Below are 19,242 nucleotides of genomic sequence, written 5' to 3' on the forward strand. Positions count from 1 at the left end.
CGGTGTTTTACAGATACTCGACACCAAAATACACGAGTTGGTACATAATACATTCCTGTGTGCTGAAGGCTTATTTTCACCGCTTGCTGTAGATGGTCACATTTAGGCGCTGGAATATAGTTGTGCGTAGTTGCCTGCAGACACATCTATGAATATCGTGTATATGTCTATATAGGCGCGTTTGCTGCGGAAGCGGCACTCTCAGCCCCGGCAGTCTAAAAAAGCATGCAGCAATCTAAGGAAGGGCCTAGGCACCATGTATGTCAGACCACGAAGCTATGCGTCAGCTTCTCATCTCCTTCTCGACCTATTCGTTCTTGGAGTTCGCGACGCGCTAACTCTAAACTACATACATCGCCTCACCACTCGCGGGTCAATGCAATAAAAAAGAATGCAGTTGCAGCGAAAAATTTTGGGTCTTTTGCTTGACGTGAACTCCGATGGGAAAATTCAAATGCATTCCTTCGTGTGGGGAGCGTATTCACCTCCATACAGCCCCCTGGGATTTCCGAAGTGTGTCTGAGTAACAGAACGCCCACATTCATGTTTTTTTTTATCTGCGAACACACCTATGCCCGTTCGCCTTTTCACTCTCTGAAGCAAGTCGGACGCGCACCTTGGAGGAGTTTGGAGTCTCGAGGTAAGGTGAGGTTTCATCTCAGCAGAACACTGGCGCAGAGAAGGAAGGTCTTAACAGATGCTTGACAAAAAGGAGTGCAGAAGAAAACCGAAGTCCCCGAGAGGAGATGCAAAACCAAGATATTATGATATATGCCTACACATGCATACAAATGTATATGCATAGGCATACACGTATAAATATATATATATATATATATAATTGTACAGAGTTCCTCATAGGGAGAGCCCACTTTGTTCGCCGCCAAACTTTGGCAGCAGAGATTCTCTATGCCGGTGTCGCTCTCGATTCGCAGACTGAAGGTTTTTACCGAAGACCGGCGAGCGCCAGAGAAACAAACGAAATCAGAGATAATGCGCTGCTTCCCACAAACGCGTCAGGAGCCCCTTCTGAGGAGCTGCAGACTGACGGCCTTCGCCGTCGCCACTGCGCTATCTAGTTGGGTATGCATACTGGAATATTGATGCGGACGCAAACGCGTTGCCTCTCTCAATATGCATGCTTATGCGTATATATATATATATATATATATATATATATGCATATATCCCTTGGGGCCGCTCCACGCCCTCATCATCTGTTTGTTGCTTCCGCCAGAGGATCGCTGTATCTTGAGAGACATCGAGAGGCTACAAACGCACATACGCATGTATGCGCTTCTGCTCACAAGGCGCATGCGTGTGCCCAAGTATGTGAGGATACGCCCTTCTAAGGAAGGCGTTTCTGACGGAGGCACCCAAAACGACTGGTGAGGAGAGGAATCTCGACACCAAGCCGGAGACCCGACAGCAGCGAGGCGCCAGTGTGTCGCTGTCTTTCGCTGTAGAATGACCGTTAGATGGAAGTTGTGATTCGGTCGATTGTCTGCTCCATCAGGTGAACTAGGTCTTCCTGCATCTTCTCTCGGTCTTCCTTCTCCCGCGAAATGTCGCGCTGCACTTCGCGCACCACTTCCTCGAACAGTGACAGCAGCGACTGAAGGTGGCGCTCCCTGAACGCGAACAAAAGAAGATAAAAACGCGGGACCTTTGGCGTCACCACGCGCGCCAAGCCAGGCGCACGCCCACACGGCCCCTTGAGCGGACACGCGGTCGATCTCGTAACTTGAATGCGTGCCTCACGTCGCAGCAGAGACAGCCACTCCCTCGTTTGGACAGCCATCCAGGCATAGACTTTACATCTGTAAAGTTTCCATAACGGGGTGATGCAGCGAGACAGAGAGGCACACCGCCACCGCCGCGACGCATGCTACAAGCATATGCATATAGATACATACATAAATATGTATGCATATAATATGTATATGTAAATGTATACAAATGCGCACGCTGAGACTGCTCGCGTGACACGTTGGCTGCGCGCATTTACGTGAACCCTGATCTCGCGCGCGGCAGCTCCATATCAGCAAAACGCGGTCGAGGCCCCCAGAAAAGCGAGCTTGTTCACGGCGTACCGCGACTCTCTCTCGGCGGCCAACTGCGCGCTCAGACGCTCCACTTCCTCCGCCGCGTGCTTCAGAATCCTGAGGCAGGAACACGAGAGGCCCCCCGCGGCGGACAGCAGCTCCAGAGCGAGAGCGGGTATGCATGAACATGAAGTCCTAGATAAAAGTCTAGCATAAAAAGTTAATCCACGTCGACGTGCTCTGCAGCCGCGAGTGAGCATTGCCTTCACGGATAGCCAGCCACAGACGCAAGAATGGGATGTCGTTAGATGGCTCTCTAGAGACCTCGAACCTGTAGACTGTAACGTAAATGCGGCACATGCACGCAAGCTACTCCTATCCTTTCAAGGAGACAGCCACCGACGCCCACCGCCCCGTGCTAGGCTCATCGCTCCCCGTCCATCCCCGCTCACCGCCGCTCCATGTTTTCTCTCTGTCGCATTTCTTCTTGAAGTCCGTCGCGCAGCCGCGGAATCTCAACCTGAGCAGGAGGATATTGAGACTGAAGGGGTGATTAATGCATGCGTGTTCAGATACAAAGACACATGCTGTCGCACACGCACGTCTATGCAGACCTACGGATGCAGACTCTGCCGCAGTGGATACAGGAAGTCTAGTAGGTACAAACTGCTCAAGGATTGATTAGCTCTATCTGTGCATCTAATTTGAGACTGGCAACCCAAGCAGCAATACCCCAAGGTGAAGCTACGAGCGAAAGGCGCTGCATCCAGAAATTGACTCTCTGTTGATTTTCGCGTCCTCCATCGCACTGCTTCACGCGGTGCGTAGGGCCGGTAACATCCTTTTGCCTGCAGCGAGAATTCTGTATCGGTGGGCGCGTTTCCGCCTCACCTCGCAGTAGTGCCGGAGGGAAGCCTCTTGCTCCTGCCGCAGCTGCCCACTCTGAAGAATTTCCTCTCTAAACAACACAGACACACGGAAGAAGCGAAGCATGGCGACGCGCGCGCTGCAGAAAACCAAGTTCTCAGAAAAAGGCACCCACACCCGGCCTCCCGCACTCGCGCGCCTATTGGGGCGGGCATCCTCCCACGGCGGCTCCGCCTGCAGCTGAAGCACGATGAATCCGAGGACGCAGTGCAATCTCCTTGAAGCGCTGAGACTGACGCGCCCATGCTGACGCGCTCAGGCTGCCCTGTGAATCCTCCTTAGGACGCGGGCTGCGAGACGAACCTCAGCGCCTTGGTTTTTTCTGTGAAGGCGTTCATCAGCGAGTTCTCAACGTCCCGCAACGCCTCCTGCTCGGTCTGCAGCATGCGCGTCAACCTGCGGGACAAGCAGCGGAGAGACCAGAGGCCACTTGACGCGAGGCGGACGCCGAGCGACGCCGGCCTAGGCACAGCGCAGAGGTTCACACAGAGGCGCGACGTCGTGGAAGCGTGTGCCAAAGCTCTGGCATCGGTTTCTACAGTCCTACCTCCGCTCCATCTCCTGCGCTTGCTGCTCACGGCGCGCGAGGTCAGCCTCCAGCTCGCTCTGCCGGTCTCGCAGGTCGCCCTCGATCTTCTTCAGCTCGTCGCGGAAAAGCGATTGGGCCTCTGTGTTCGCCTCGCTGACCTCCGCCACGTCATCTTCCACGTGATTTAGCTTTTCAATCAGGTGCTGAGGAGAATCACCGCGGAAATTAGGGCTTAGAGTTCAGAGTGCGCAAGTTGCAATCGAAGACGAGGAGAGACGCGCACGCGTCGAAGCAAAAGCGGGCAAAAAAAGGCACGACGTTTGCGACACTGAAACGAGGGCTCAGCGGCATCCGAGAGGAACTCAGGGCGCGCAAACAACTGGTGCTAGACGACGCATCAAAACAGCGTAGAGAAAAGAAGTCTACAGAATAGGCGGGCGCAGACGAGTGACACCAGCGGAGAGGAAGCGAGGAGTAGCACACGAGGAAGGCGAACGGCAGACAAGCCTCAGATGTGGCAGCGACCAAAGGGGAGGCCTGGGGGCAGGGTAGGTGCCGACGCATGCAGGGCGAGAAGACAAACAGCATCCGGAGGCCCTCGACGACTCCGAGTGCAGAGACACGCGAGCGCTGGAGAAAAGGTCAAACCGCTGTCGAGACGAGGTGTTTGAGGAAACCAACGCATCACAAAGCCCTGGGCACCCGGTCACGAGGGCACAGAGTGCAGGCGGATTCCGAATTCACGTCCTGTGGAGCCGATAGGCCGCACCGCTTCTGGCCGCTGTGTGCGTGGTCAGGCTGGCTGATGCGCCAAGGGCGAATCCGCGAATCTTTGCCGGCTGCTGGAGAGCGCGAGGGACGCAGCGCTTCTCACCTGATAGCGCTGCTGTCTCTGCTTCTCCAGCCCTGCGTGGAGCCCCGACAGCCGCTGCTCGAGCCGATGCAGCCTGTCCTGCGAAGCGAAACGGCAGAACCGACAAGCCAAAGGAGAGAAGGATGGACGTCAGTGGAGACCATGCGGCAAGCGGGGCGAGGAGCCAACGGGCGCAGCACTCTCGCGTCCCTCGGCGAAGGCGGCAGTGCCGAAAACCTCGCGCGAAATCCCCAGGGGGGCATCTCCAGCGTTCCACAAGTATGAGCGACTGCGGCAGACGAAGAAGGGCGCGAGGACGCACACGCCACGGAGCTGCACGGAGACCTCCGGCGCGCGCGTCCTCGGAAAGGCACACAACAACGAGCCTCGAAGCACATTTTCTTGTCTTCCTGAGCACCTGCTGCAGATCGAAGCAAACACAGGTGGAGAACTACTCACCGATTTGCCGCCGAGGCTGGTTGTGCGACTGGGGAGCGGCCTGTCGCCTTCGCTGCGCGACGGCAGCGAAGTTGAGATGGTGGAAGCCTGTGCGGAGGCGAGACTGGAGGAGTGACTAGACGTCTCTCCCCCCCGAGCTCCGCTGCTCCCCGACGAAGGCGCAGAGCAGAGAGAGGAGTGCCCGCGCGACGACCCGCGGGACGCCAGCCGGCCGCTGGCCTCCATGCTTTCGATTTTTCAGACACAAATGCATCGAGAGGCGTTCCAGCGGAACGACAAAGCACCGAAAAACAGATGTTAACGCGCAACCGTTGTGTGGGGAACGAAGTCTAAACTTGAGACAGATTCGGAAGAAAGTGAAGGTACAGCGGGGCTTCTGCGCACGGTGAAAAGTGTCTACAGAAATTTCAATTGCGGTGGAACACGCAGGAATCTTCCAGGGAAGAAGGTACTCCTTCGTGCAAACAGCATACTACACAGCCAGCGTGTGAATGACGGTGCGCGAGCTGCATCGAACCTTGTCTGCCGTTCGCCTTCCTCGTGTGCTACTACTAAAAAAGCCGCGGGGCTTGGAATTCAGAGAAGTCTGTGGATGTAAAAAAACGGGTAAGAAGTGATTCTAAAGGGGGCAGCCAAGAAACGGGTAGCAGGTGATCGTGGAATTGAAGGAAATTGGCAGAAAGATGTCACTTTCAGAAACAAGGTACAGTGGTCACGTAGGCGGGACAAGCAGTCAGGAAGGTGTCTTGAGAGCTGGAGCTGGTCGGGGAGCCATGCGTCCGAGTTCGCGGAAAGATGCGAAGCAGAAGTGGTGAGAGAGGCTGAGAAGGAAGCCACGGAGGACCGCACAAGCGTGTTTTGCCAGTGCGCAGCAAAGAGTGGCGAGAAAGGAGTTATGGGATTGAAAACTGTGCGTGGGCGCTGTCAACCGCGCGCCTCCGGTGAGGCGCTATGATTTCGAGTGGAGTTTTCGAGAGTTTCCACAACACGTCAGGACAGGAGAATGCCGGGAAAACACAGGAGAAGCAAATCCGTCACCGGGACAGATGTCATCATGTTTTGTCTTGTGAATGAGCCTTTCCGACGTAGCGCCACAGTTGAGCACTGGAGAAAAGCTGTACCATCTGCAGACGGACTAGTATCTGTCGGGAGAAGGCCAGCCAAGACATGCGAAAATTCTCCTGTCTCTAAACCTCTTGCGGCGGAGCGGTGGCCTCGCTGGAGATACTGAAGCGTCGTAGGTACCATCGAAAAAAAGCGGCAGTTGGAAATGGTAGCAGGGTAGTGAAATCAGAGTCTTCTGCTGGCGCCTTTGCGAGGCGGGGAAAACAAGCATGTCGGTAGCTCGCTGCCTTTCTCGCAAATTACCCGGTCCGCACGGCCAGCAAAGCCCTCCACCGGCAAACACGTTGGCGGCGCAGGAGTTCTGCACACGGCTCGCAGACACGGTTCCGCGGGTCGCGTCGGTCAACGGCGCCCGACTTTCGCTAGCTGAACCGGAAATGCAGGTGGAGCCGTTGGGATCTCACGAGCACAAGCACGTAGCTGACTTTAGCGATTCGCTTCTGGTCTCCGGTGTGTGTGACTTGTAGTACGCGCGTTGGTTAACAGAGAAGTAGCGCGCAACGTGCGCCCCCCGTTCCACGTGCAGAGCCAACGAGCCCGCCTCATCAGCCGATTCTGGTCCAGTGAGTTACTATCCGTTGTTCTTTGAAACAAATCGCGGGGAACTACGCTGCTGCTGCGGGCTTCCCGCATTGCTTGAGCATGGCAACTCCACAAATCTATCAGCAGTTCACGTCGCGAGCGCTACTCAATTTCTTCGAGGTCACCGCAATCAAAGATGATGAGACAGAGCAGTCGGTGGCTGCGGTGTGCAAGCTCGCCGCTAAAGACCCAGCAATTGCAGGCGTTTGCGTGATGCCATCGTTGGTCAGGTACATTAAGCGTGATCTGGTGAAGTCGTATCCGGAGGTGGCAAGTATCAGTATTTGCGCTGCCGTTAACTTTCCAGATGGTGGCAGGACTCCCGACGAGGTTGCGCTAGAAGCAACCGGGGCGCTGAAGGATGGTGCTGACGAGATTGAGTGCCTTATCAACTGGAGACGAATGAACGAGGATGGAGAGGATGGAGAAAACCGCACCAGGCTGCTGGTGAGCGAACTGAAGAAGGTAAGCTGGATACTGATGTGTGTAAGCAGCGGCGGCCGGTAGGCAAGGGCAGTGAGTCAGTGGGTCAAGGTTAGCTCTGGTTCAGATAATCACTCGTGTCGTGAGCGCCGCCGGTCTTCAAGTAGCTTGACACCATTGGCGGGAGATTGGGGCACGCTTACTCCGAATCCGATCAATGTCGGATTCATCGATCACTTCTACACCGTCGCTTTTCCGCATACCAACGTCCATGCGCCTCAGGTCGTCGCCCCCAAGATCCTCAAGGTGGTTCTGGAGGCTGGGCAGCTTCAAGGAGGTGACCTCATCAGCAGAGCAGCTGTCGCTGCCTTAGAGGGCGGCGCAGACTTTCTTCAAACCTCATCCGGAAGGGCTGCTACGCATGCAACCATGTTCAGTGTCCACTTAATCTCTATTGCTTTACGTGACTACAAGGCACGCGAGTGCGAAAGGATCAAGGTTACTGGTGGCAAGCCAGAAATGTCGCCAGCAAGGCCCATCGGGATCAAAATAGAAGTTGGAGACGTGCACACGCCTGAGACAGCAGACTTGCTCATGCAAATGGTCTTTGAAAATGGCCTCTGTTCAATGACTAGGGATACGTTCCGACTTGGGGGCAGCTTTAACTTGCTGAAGGAACTGCGGGCGAGCTACGAGTCGTGGGATTCTGCTGGTGTCGCTCCAGACACAAGCAGGTGATTTTTTTTCAGTTGGAAATCTCTCTCGCGGAAAATGTGCCAACGTCTCGCCGTCATTCCGGCTGCTTACGAGTCTAGTCTGTCAATCTGATAATAGGAACTGCTTGACAAGTAGTGGCGTAACCACGAGTGAGCAGTGGTGAACAACTCAGTCGATTGCACGCGCCGCCTTTTTCGGTTTGCCTGTGGGTTCGCCCCCGCAAGGCATCTCGATAACTTCTTTTAAGACATTCATTAAAGCATTGGCTAGCGCGTGGGACCGATCGTCAGGCAAGTGTGTGACGATCAGATACTAGTGCGAACTACCATAATTTATCACCCACTGATACCAGCGGGCATCAGAAAAGGCTATGACTCAGCTTTCGTCAAGGACAATATCTGGAGGCCGCGCAGCGCTGGCACGTGAGACAGCGGAAGTCGAGTACACCTTATAGTGCGTGTATTGACCACGCTATATTGCTGCGGAGACTTGTCGGATTGCTTTCTGCCGAAACACGTAGCTTCTGTTAAACTGCAGCGTAGCGGAAACGATTGCGTTTCGTTACCTTTCGTCTCCCATGTGATTCTGATTTGGCAGGCCGACCCCGGTGGTTGCTGCTTCCGATGGAGGGGGAACGAGTAGTTTCCTTGATAGCTGCGGGGAACCCATACCCACTTTCAGCTTTCTCTGCAACAGAAGAAGTCCGATCCTCAACCGCGGCCGCCATGGCTGGGAACTGAGTTAGTCCCGAGTGCCCGCGAAGCGCTTCTGTTGAAGGCGGTCTGCCCCTCAGTGGCTCTTCCTTCTGCACCTTCGGCGGTGTAACCCATTTCACCGTGGCAGCGCCCGCCGTGGAGCCGTATGTCGTCTCCTTGGTCACGTAGCCTTTCACCATCGTGGCAACTGACAGCGGTGCACATGTAGTCAATACTACAGAAGAGGAATGCATTAGTGGCGAAGCACGCGCCACCAACCACGCTGCATACCATTTCTTCCGCTGGTACGTGGTGAAGGGTCTGTGCGACAGCGGCGTCCATACGTTGCTGGGGGTGGCAGCGTTCTCCACTTTCGCTTTCTGGTAGCGTCCAAATGTCGGCTTCCCTTGGGCGATATTTGTCCGTAAGATAAGCAGCTGTAGACTTCCGGGGATGCGGGACTATTAGGGCACTCATATGTGTGCGTCTCGTCATGCCTCTCGATGTGTGAGTGGCGGTATTCTTGTGACAGGATGGGTAGGACAACGGGAGCTTTTCTCCGGAACTCCAACTTCATGTTGAGCTTCACGAGAGCGTCTGCATTGGTTTCCTCTTCACGATGTTTGCCATCGTCAGTGTGCGATGCCGAGCTACACCCCATATTCATATCTTCCCGGTCCGGCTCTTCCTTCATGCGTCGCAACACTTCGCTCGCTCGTTCTAGGCAGTATGCAGATATCTGTAATGACTCGCGGAAGGAGACGAGCCTGAGCGACACGTCATCAACTAATGTTAGGGCTCCACAGGATTTCAACGCCTTTGCCGCGATAATATGTCGGACATCATCGTTAATGTGTGGCCTGGAAGAGATAAATGTGCAGCTCATGGGAGCATCACTGAACCCGAGCGTTTACAGCTTACAGTTCGATCAGCTTCGACTGCCAACAACAACCTGTTCGAAGCTATTGCTCAACGGTTCCTCGAGTCATATACACTGGAGCCGACCAATGGGATAGTGAAGCGTAAAGTGGCCAAATGATACTGAGACGTATTGAGTATGGAGCAGCTCCCGTGATTACGCGTTGTCAGTATTACCTTTAACGATAGCTGATGTTGCGCCTGCAGGGAGCTTGTATCCATGCTGCAGCAGCCTGGAGAGACACGCACGTCGTGCAGCATTCGCGAACATCTCAATTACACGTACCAGAATTTGTTAAAGTCGTCTGGTGTTTTGAAAGGAGCAGTCAGCTCTGTGGGGCAAGCGAGCCCCTTCGCGATTGCTGGCACGGCCAGCCGCGGAAGACAGAATACTGTGTTGCCGGCAATGCAGCCATCTGCATCGGCACGCAAGCGAAGAACCCTGGCGGCGAACGGGTAGGCCTTTATCGAAACGGTGATTGCTTGCTTCTCGGCTTGAGAGCGCGATGTCGGCATTAACGTGACTGCTAGCGACACGCCAGGAACATTTACGTGAAGACGGCCCTTCTGCTTCTGTTCTGCCATGCAACGCGCATCCAGCAGGTTTTCCATGTTTTCTCCAACATGAATCCAAGCTCCGGTTTCAAGCAGTCGGCACGTGATACAGAAAGAGATTAGATCCTGCAGAGTACTGGTGAAGCCGTCGCTGTCTGAATGAGCAGAAGACACTGTCTTCTGGGACGAGGATCTGAGGTAATACGTCCATGACTGAAACGACTTACCACTGCCGTTAGTTCCACGCAATGTAACTCTTTCACGGTTGCTAAGACCTTTTCGGCTTTGGTAGCAGCTGACCGGGACTTCACGTGTGCGACCAGAATAGTGTCCACATTCGTCGGGCAAGCCATGAGCCGAGATTCGCCCAGCATCTGCGAGCAACACGGATGCGCTCTTGAAGGGGTACCGGCGACACCAGCGGGCTTACGGTAACTAAGCGAGCGGCTTGCACCGAATCCCGGAGCACCACAAGACAGTCGGCGCCATGTCTGCAGGTTACTTGGTCGGTGATGTGACACAGTTGAACACAGCGTGTCACGAACCTTCCGAGGAATTTAATCCTGAAGTATTTAAATATGAGTGGTACTCTAAACGATAATTCATACTGCGCCTCAAACGTTTTCGTTTCTTGCTTTGACGCTTCCCAACGTCGTTCAGGGATTCCGCCCAATTTTTCTCCTCCGCAGCCTATTAACGCACATACTTCTAGCGGTTTGAAGCGGCACACGAAGTCCCGCCCTACTTTCTCCGACATCTCTGGAGTGTTTCAGAGCAGCACAGGAATCACCATACTGCGACAGCACCCGTTTGCCCGCGGACGAACGGACAACCTGCCCGTGAATTCGTTTCCATTGAACCTCCATTTTTCTATGGGACTGCCAATTCGGGGGTTATTTCCTCCGAAGCTAGTAGATGCAAATAGCTTGATGGTGGAGACACACTGAGCGCGACGAAGTGCTCGTGACGCAACACGAATTCCCATGTATTTCAGGCGCGTGAAGTGGCCGCTCGCGGGGAAAAGTCCGAGTACGAGTACGGTTTAGTGCCGGCACACTGTACAGACAGTCAGATTTACACATCATCGCGAGAACAGCTATTCTACGAGACTTTGCACTCTGTAAGTAATCCTGGAAGAAGCAGAAGCATGCGTGGTTTCTCGGGAGGTTCGCCGTGGAGAGTGTCTGTATTTTCGCGTATACAAGCCAGATTCATAGCTCCAAACGGCTCACGAATGCGCACGAACCACGTTGTGGCGTCTTGTGTCATGTGCGGCAATTTCACACCCACAGGCACACTCTACTATTGTTGCAAACCGAATTTGGAATCGGGGATGCCATCGACTATGACAGGGACCAGATTCGGACAGGGGTCAGAAAAAGTGATGATGCCCGCCCTGGGACGCTTGGGTATGTACGCAACAGCTGTGGAAGATGCAGTGAAACGCTTGCCGCGACACAATTCGACAGAGTCGGGTCTGACGCACCCCACTAGATTTCTTGACGTATCCTATGGTCGCCAGGCTGCACAGCCATTTGAAAGACTGCCAGTATGGTTGCCAGTCCTCCAGATGGCTGTGCCACCATTTGAGAGAGCTGTCGTGCCATGTGGAACTCTACGGGAGCGGTAGGTGCACATGACGAGCTGATACTCATCCTCTATGTAATGGTTCTTTCCACCGATATATTGGGTCCAACAGAATGGCACACGTATCCTGTCGCCACTGGGAATGCGGTACTCGAGTGGCGTGAGCACTTGATTTCGCCGCGGATGAGATGCCAACAATCACGCACGATAGAGAAGGAAAACACGTGACTATATCTTTGTCGCAATTGTGCGGTACCAAACCGTAGGACGGGTTGTTTACCAACACTGCATATCCGACGCGAAATCTATTGACGAGTTTGAACCTGGGCCCACGGTTTATGAACTGATCCGGGTGACTTGAAAAAAACAGGAACCACAACGAACGCGAGAAGCGATGCTGGCTTGATGGCCAGCCGCACGTACTAGGGAACATGCTTGCTTTGGCATTGCTGCAATAACGGGGTGAAAAAACCCGTGAAGAAGCATCCGTGGAAGAGGGAGGCAGCGATGAAGCAGTTCAGAATGCAAACATGCAAGCTGTGCTTCACACTCGGCTGGCCATCCTACGAAGAAACCTATTCACCGTCTCGATGCTGGCCAGGCAGCCGCCGGTCGAGTGTTAGGACTTTGCTCTACTATTCCCCGCGGAAGAGAACAGCGGTCTGCTAACTCCCATGCAGACTGGAACTCCGCCCGCTAGTAATGAGTGGTTCCCCTTCCATTTCCGATCTGGCGATATTCTGTACTGCGACGCCTTTGGCATATATGCTGAAAGGTCCTGTATCTCGGGCAGGAACACAGACCACAGGCTTAAACCAACGCTATTCCTCTTTAAGCCTGGTTACCGGCGGAAATGTAAATACATCCGGAGGCTTGTAATGCGGCCATGACCAGATCTGAACACAGCACCATACGACCGCAGGCGCAAACTCGGGTGACCCAAATAGATGCGCCATTTGATCGTCCGTCTCCGGACTGAGGGCTGCATTCATGAATCAGCATGGCCGGCTGAGTTGCAGGCTTCACCCAGCCGTTTAGACAAATTGAAACCACGCAAAGCCCCACCTGACCGAACCTCGCCGCGTGACGATATGGCCTTTCCACCCCGCGGCGAACGGACGCCGAGCGGCTACGAAACACATACCTGGCACCACGCAGAGACACTGTACAGGACGACGATTCGACAAACTCCCATTTCTTCAGCCACACTTCTCACCTGGAAAGGGTCAGTGTCATCGCAGTGCACCATTGTCAGTTTGCCGCTGAATGCGGAGAGGCACTGCTGCGTCTGTCGGAACATCAGCTGCCCGCTCGAGGTGACGTCCCACCTGCGAGGATTCGCGGTCACAAAAAGCATGAAAAAGACCATGCACAGCGGTGGTAGCTCAGTAGCGCCACGAGCTAAAATACTAAGGCGGACAACCTTCAACGTGGAGACGGACAAACCCTTTTAGCCTTGCCCGTACGAATATGTGAGGGAAGCCGAGAAGATGACCGCAGCTACGCAGCTGCTTTGCAGTAGAGCATCTGAAACCGACAGGCTTTTATGACTGCTGCAAGAGCCGAGACACTTGCTCAAACTCAAACAAAACGAGAAGCGGCCATGCTTCACAAATGCGCAGCCATGATGGTGGATGTCTTCATGAAATCTAAAGACGCTGACTTGCATAGGCGCGTGACTCGTGACCTGTTTTTGGAGACTGAGGTACAAAAAATCATGTTCCGGTTGACCTGGGTACCAGAAACGCCGCTTACCAGAATCGTAAGTTCCCGCGGCACCAGTCCAGCTGGCCTGACGGCTCCAAGCAAGACTCGTCGTCGTTCACCGGCATCACGTGCCCGACTTTCCTAAAAAAAAGGGCAATCAGTTGAGCGCTACATCAGCGCCTGCGCACTTCCCTACATCATGGGACGACAGTGACACACAACAATCGATGTGACAGCAGATACGGGGGGCAGAGAGAGTGCGAGGGGAGCACAACCGCTCGAGCGAACTAAAGGAGCATGAGGCTCCGGTATGAGACACGCACAAGGTCGGGAAACTCCGCATGAGTATACGCCAACATCCAGAGACATGATGACAGCACAAGCCTTCTACAAATAATTCCAGGTCTTTTTTATGCAATTACTCAGGCATCCTGCCGATGAAAAGGGCGCCTTTCTCTCACCTGAAGAACATGAAGGTCTGCGTCGCGCCACCATGGCATGAGCGCAGTCCAACAGAGTGCCCGGGAGACGCCCAGCCCATATTGTCGAGACAGAGCCCCGTCATGGCGTTCTTCAGAGGGCCTGGGGGAGCAGCAAGAAACACAAATGCGAAAACACCACAACTGCCACGCGCTAGGGCCTGCCTGGATCAAGTACAGTCAGCCGGGTGTACCGCGCGCGCTTCCTGCCCATGAACACGAAACGTGGTCGCCGATGATGCAAAAAAAAACTCAAGTGACAGGATCCAGAAGTCATGTGGGTCGTCGTGCGCAGTCCACAACTCGTTGGGCGGCGTCATCCGTGAATGAATTTTGAACGCACATCAACGGCCCACTGCGTGCCTTGCCATTCCCGTGCCCATCGGGTGAGACACACACACACACACTCTCCCTAGGCCTGTTGCCCAGCCGCAAAGTCCGCAACCGCCAGGCACGGCTGCTTCGTGCGGCTGTTGGCTCTACGACCGATGCGGAGCGACGTGCCGCACCGCTGCCCTAGTTGTCGCCACCCTACTCTTTTCTCTGCTGGGCTGTCTAGCGCGGTCTTACCGAGGTAGGGGACGTCGTCGAGCGTGACGACGTCGGCTTCCGGGAAGACGTTTTCCATGTACCAGCGGAAGTTTTTGCACCCCTTGTGGGTGCGCCAGGCGCGGCGTTGCTCAAGCGACTCGGGGCGGTAGTCGACGTGCGGCTTCCCGAGGACTCGCCACGCCAGGTCGGCGTATTCGTCCATCCATAGCATCGTGCGCATTTTGTTGATGGTGACTGAGTCCGCAGGGCTGCTGTAGCCGACGCCGCCCTTCCGGAAGATGTGGTAGATGCGCGAGCAGGGCGCGCACTCGAGGAAGCCTCCGCACTGCCAGAGGCGGAAACTGAGCTCAAGGTTCTCCGTGCCCCAATATTGGAAGTCTTCGTCGTACGCGCCGACCTCGAAAAAAAACGCCTTGTCCGCGGCAAAGAGGCCACCAGCCATCGCGGGTGAGCTCTGGAAGGCTGTCGGCGCCGGATTCCGGTCGGCCGCGGGCAGCCGCGCCGTCTGGTGCTCCTCGTACGAGTGCTCCATGAGCTTCCAGAGGAACCCGAGTTTGCAGCCGATGCCACCGACTGTGTGGGAGAAGTTCTCGGCGTCGATGCCGTCGATCTGCGGCATGACCACGCGGCGCCGGTCCTCTTGGATGCGCTGCAGTAGCGGCTCGAGCCACTCCGGACTCACTTCGATGTGGCTGTCGAGTATCACAAACACCGGTGCGCTACTCTCGCGAATGCCTTTCATCCGGGCTCCCACGATCCCCTTCCGCACGCCGTTCCGCACCAAACGCACCTTGGATGGCAGCAGCGCCAGGTAGTCCGCCAGCTGCCCCGTCCCCCCCGTCTCGCGAATGTGCGCCATCGTGCTGCCGTCATCAACGAGAATCAACTCCTCCAACAGCTCCGGAGGCGTCCAGTTCAGCACGCTGTGCACCGAGCGCAGCAACGTCGAGAAGGGCTCGTTGTAAAACACAATAATCACCGACGCCCGAGGCAACTTGGAGCGGTCGTACTGCAGCTTCCGACACGCTGCATGCCGCGCATCCGGCGGGGTGCGATCCAGCGGAAGATGGTCAGAGAGGAACAAGTTGAAGCCCCCGCCGCGGGCCAGCGCTTGCGCCATGTTCAAGTCCTGACGACAGACGGAACGCCACACCCGACAGCAAGGCGTGAAACAAGGACAGAACCACGCGACACACGGTATCCAGCAACAGAAGCAAAGTCCGAAAAACCCGAAGGCGTCCGCCACCCAAAAACACAACCCCGATTTGTGTGGAGTGAGGATCCGGTCGTAGCATATCTCTGTATTGCGCGGGTGCCCATTAGAGAGTACGCATCTCTTCCTGTATGCGGACGTAGGCAAAGGCCTTCTCATTTACGCGATTCAATGCAGACCGCGAAGTCTGCGTGCTCACAGCTCAGCAGCGCACCAAATGCGGTGTCTCCGTCTGCTACATGTATGTTGCTCAAAAGAGCGTCGCTCCGAGCGCAGCACTGTCACAGCTACTCAAGAATCCTCCACACGTCCCACACATCCCTAAACAACCCACGGAGCCCCTTGGAATTCCTTGAAACGTGCTTTGCTGCAGCATATTACACGCATTCATACCAATCAAGCGCGATCCATACGATCCTCCCTTGCACATGCTCTCTCAATGCAACACCAGGAAAATGGTTTTACTGGCCGCCTCGTGTCTGACATCCATTCACATTCATAATTAACGCCTTCAGCTACATCAGACAACAGGCCCCCCGCCCCCCCCCCCCCCCTCGCGCAAATCCCCTCTTCACTTTCTTTAATGGGCGCGTTTTGTTTGACTTTCTCCACCAAAACATCCGCGTTTTGTCTCACCTCTGGCGGCGCGGGACTGGGAGTATAGCCTGAAGCTCCGTCACTTTTTCTTCCGAGGATTCCGTGGTATCTTCCAGGCTGCGCGCCCATCGCCATTCCGTTCCCTCCTGTGTCTTTTCCATTCTCCACGAACGAGGTGTAGCCTGCGGCGCCGCCTCCCTCAGAGCTGGCTGCATTCGAGCGGCGGGGCGAGAGGGTCGTTATATCAGATCCCAAAAACTGCGAGTAAAGGAACACCACGTTGAACGCGACCCAGGAGATGCCGGCGAGGAGAAGCACGGCCTGCACCCCTGTCCACAGAAAGACCGCCCAGCGCGGAGAGGTCCGCGGATGAGGAGCCGACGGAACGCCCGCCCGACTCATTCTGAGCACCAAGGCACTGGAGAAAGAGAAGACGAGAGCGACCTTCTCGCGCCTGTTGGAAGAATGAGCATGCCAGACCGGCGCGATACACAAAAACGGCGCTATGCCGAGTTGAACGCAGAGAGGGGGCGACCGATGCGCAGAGACGTGTACTGACACGAGACTCGCAACGCCCGAGAGGGCTGCCCCGGAAAAGTCTGAGCACGCTGAACCAGGACGGGGCGGTTTAGGGTTAAAAAAGGTCTAGGGGAAGGGATTTTCTCACGGCGCTGATTCTCCGTGGAGACAGCGGTAAAGCGGAAAAGAACTGAACGGTTCAGGCTACTGATGCAAGGCTCGACCGACGTCCCAAATCCCTGTAAGGATGTCGCTTCAAAGCGGCCGGACAACGGACATGCGTGCACGGAAAGCAGCCGTTCCAACTGCCGCGTGTATTCAGATGCAATCACGGTTCTCTGTGTGCGAATGGACGACGGGTATCCTCCGCTTCAGCGATGCCGCACGGTGTGTGAATCCTAAATCACACCGCGACATAGCAGTGTACATAGACCAGCATCCGTGCCTATTTGAATCCACGACGCAAAACTGTTAATCTTCGGATTCTGCGTTCCGGCGACCGTTGTAGGAAGCTCGCGGAAGCCACCGGCGAGAGGATCGGCGCGCAAAGAATGGAGTAACGGGGAGGTGAGAACAAAGGGAATGCCGAGATCCAAACATGAAAAAAGTGTGTTGACGAGGCGCCCGATGAATTCCAAAAAGCGAACGTTCGTCGTGACTCGGAAGCCGGAAGCGACGATTAAAAATGTGTGACTTGCAAGAGGTGAGAGTCCTTTCCGGATGCTAGCCTCGCAGATATGCCCGGGAAACCTCACCCTCCTGGCAGTTTCAGTAGACAGACACCAATGGAAGACACTTCAACGGCTTTCCAATGCCTTGAACTTCCGCATACCGTCACATCTCCTCGTCCCGGCACGATTTCGAAAGCTGGACCGGGCGGCAGTGGCGGTGCGTGCTTCCCTTCTCAGGGTCACCTTTTCGAGCAACCGCCAATTTGTCTTTCGTACTGCATGCATGTGTCTTCATGGCAAAACACACGAAACGACCGATGCAAGAACGTCGCGTTTTACCACCTTGGCAGGCAACGTCAATTTTTTCCCGAGATTTCTTTTACCCGATGGTGATCGAATATATGTGGGGAGAAAAACACGACAGAAAAAGTGACTCGATGTCTCTGACCAGCGAAAGCCTTTGCTGTGGATGCATACGACCCCCTCTCGCTCGGATACTTCCCAGGTTTGTCGTTTTCCATTTCCCCATGGATTCGTCCTTTTCCGTGTTTTCAGCTCCTGCCTTTTTGCCCTTCCATACTCGCTGGAGTCTGGTAGGATCTCAGAAAGCTCCCCGCTCGACAGCTAGTTGATCTGTTGTGCCTTTCGGTGGCTTGTTCCCACTTCTCGCTATCGCAAGCCTTCATCGCTTGAGGTGAACGCTGGCTTTCCGGACAGACCAACCAAAGCAAGAAAATCCGTTTCGCAAGCTGGACTCTTCCCTTGTGTGCGCAACCGCAGAGGCGCCCGAAAGGCGGCGCGAATCTTTCGCGGTTGTTCCCTGCGTACAGTGCGTCGTGCGCACAGACTCCCGAGTTCTGCTGAACTGCCCAGAGTGGGTGGAGAAGAGGCTCTTCCGAGTTGCGCGAGTTGTCGTAACGCTGTCTCTAAACCATAATTGTTCTCAAGGAGTCTCGTTTTCTTCCCAACTGTCTCCTCCGCGGCGGTGCAGCGCAGCTGTCAAGAAATATACACAGCACCCGAAAGAGTCTGCCTGCATGCATATCTTCGCGAATGGCCACGCTCCTCGAAGTTCATCCATCACAAGACCTCGCTCGCCTAATATACCGAACAGCATACACTGATATGCATGTGGAATGCTGCAGCCGTGTCACCGCGGTTCGCGTGTCTCTCCTCCCGTGATGGTATTGTGTGTTGTCGTGTGTGCCTTTTCGGACTCTAAGCGTTCGCCTTGATGGTGGACGGCGGCTTGTTGCTCGGGCTCGTCGTAGGGCTGGCGTTCGGCCTCGTCGTAGTTGTGTTGTTGCTCTTCACCTGCATCGGGCGCATGTGCCTGGGGATGTGTTTCTGCTGCATCTGCCTGCCTTGTCGGTTCATCTGGAAACGCGACGAGGCCTGCGTCTGCGAGCCCGTCGACCCCGTCGGCTGCTGCTGCGGCCGACAGGACTCAGTCGCCGAGAGCAGCGTCGATTCCGAACCTGCCCTCGAGGAAATCCTTCAATCGTGAAAGTGTTGTGTGCCCTCCACACAGACACGAATGTACATACAGCTATACATCTATGCATACACTCGCGTATAGTTGTCTCGGTAAACTGACACGAGGCCTCACGAGCTCGCTGCTGCAGCTGCAATCCAGAATTCGAGTTGGGCAGGAACCCCGAGACTCCGCCTGCCTTCCCCGGCAACGAAGTGTCTCAATTTCGGCACGGTCTCTATCCACTTCGCAGGGCACTGGCACACTGTCCCGTCTCCGTGCATGTCTGTCCACGTGACCATAATTACATACATATCCATAGGTCGTTATTTATATTTTGACGCGCCGAGATATAGCCGGGCGTGAGACAGCGCTTGGCGTGCCGCCGAGCTCGCACGTGAAGAGACAGTTCATTTTTAGAATCGGATGACTTAATACCCTGACGCATGCACGCGCAACTATTTGTCGCATATGCATACTGACGAGAAGGCACGTAGTGGCTTGTGCTTGCGAACTCCAGGCGCCGACGGAAATGCAACAGGGCAGATCTGCCAGCTAGCGATTCATCAGGGCGCCTAGAGTGAGACGCGGCACTGGTAGGGTCTATTTTCGAAA

At 55.1% G+C, this 19,242-nt stretch overlaps 5 protein-coding genes across 5 annotated transcripts; 2 read left to right on the forward strand and 3 right to left on the reverse strand.

Annotated features, from left to right (window-relative positions):
* Positions 1-1,474: 1,474 nt before the first annotated feature.
* On the reverse strand, positions 1,475-5,038 carry BESB_044540 (uncharacterized protein; the record flags this gene model as incomplete). Its single annotated transcript, XM_029362905.1, has 8 exons — positions 1,475-1,631; positions 2,094-2,162; positions 2,498-2,565; positions 2,937-3,003; positions 3,276-3,368; positions 3,520-3,704; positions 4,376-4,453; positions 4,814-5,038. The coding sequence occupies 8 exons, from the start codon at positions 5,036-5,038 to the stop codon at positions 1,475-1,477; spliced, it is 942 nt and encodes a 313-aa protein (XP_029220271.1).
* Positions 5,039-6,580: 1,542 nt separating this feature from the next.
* BESB_044550 (deoxyribose-phosphate aldolase) lies at positions 6,581-7,681 on the forward strand (the record flags this gene model as incomplete). The annotated part of the gene is made up of 2 exons (XM_029362906.1): positions 6,581-6,985; positions 7,226-7,681. The coding sequence occupies 2 exons, from the start codon at positions 6,581-6,583 to the stop codon at positions 7,679-7,681; spliced, it is 861 nt and encodes a 286-aa protein (XP_029220272.1).
* A 1,595-nt stretch (positions 7,682-9,276) lies between these two features.
* BESB_044560 (uncharacterized protein) lies at positions 9,277-10,202 on the reverse strand (the record flags this gene model as incomplete). Its single annotated transcript, XM_029362907.1, has 5 exons — positions 9,277-9,307; positions 9,361-9,396; positions 9,451-9,506; positions 9,560-10,021; positions 10,129-10,202. Coding segments are annotated over 5 exons (659 nt in total), but the record flags the coding sequence as incomplete, so codon positions are not given.
* A 2,034-nt stretch (positions 10,203-12,236) lies between these two features.
* On the reverse strand, positions 12,237-16,365 carry BESB_044570 (glycosyl transferase; the record flags this gene model as incomplete). The annotated part of the gene is made up of 6 exons (XM_029362908.1): positions 12,237-12,311; positions 12,632-12,743; positions 13,171-13,263; positions 13,584-13,704; positions 14,172-15,282; positions 16,003-16,365. 6 exons carry the CDS (start codon positions 16,363-16,365, stop codon positions 12,237-12,239), a joined length of 1,875 nt encoding a protein of 624 aa, XP_029220274.1.
* Positions 16,366-18,387: 2,022 nt separating this feature from the next.
* BESB_044580 (uncharacterized protein) lies at positions 18,388-18,660 on the forward strand (the record flags this gene model as incomplete). Its single annotated transcript, XM_029362909.1, has 1 exon — positions 18,388-18,660. The coding sequence occupies one exon, from the start codon at positions 18,388-18,390 to the stop codon at positions 18,658-18,660; it is 273 nt and encodes a 90-aa protein (XP_029220275.1).
* Between the last annotated feature and the right edge of the window lie 582 nt (positions 18,661-19,242).

This window comes from Besnoitia besnoiti, chromosome III, assembly GCF_002563875.1.
Source record: "Besnoitia besnoiti strain Bb-Ger1 chromosome III, whole genome shotgun sequence".
Taxonomy (NCBI): Eukaryota; Apicomplexa; class Conoidasida; order Eucoccidiorida; family Sarcocystidae; genus Besnoitia; species Besnoitia besnoiti.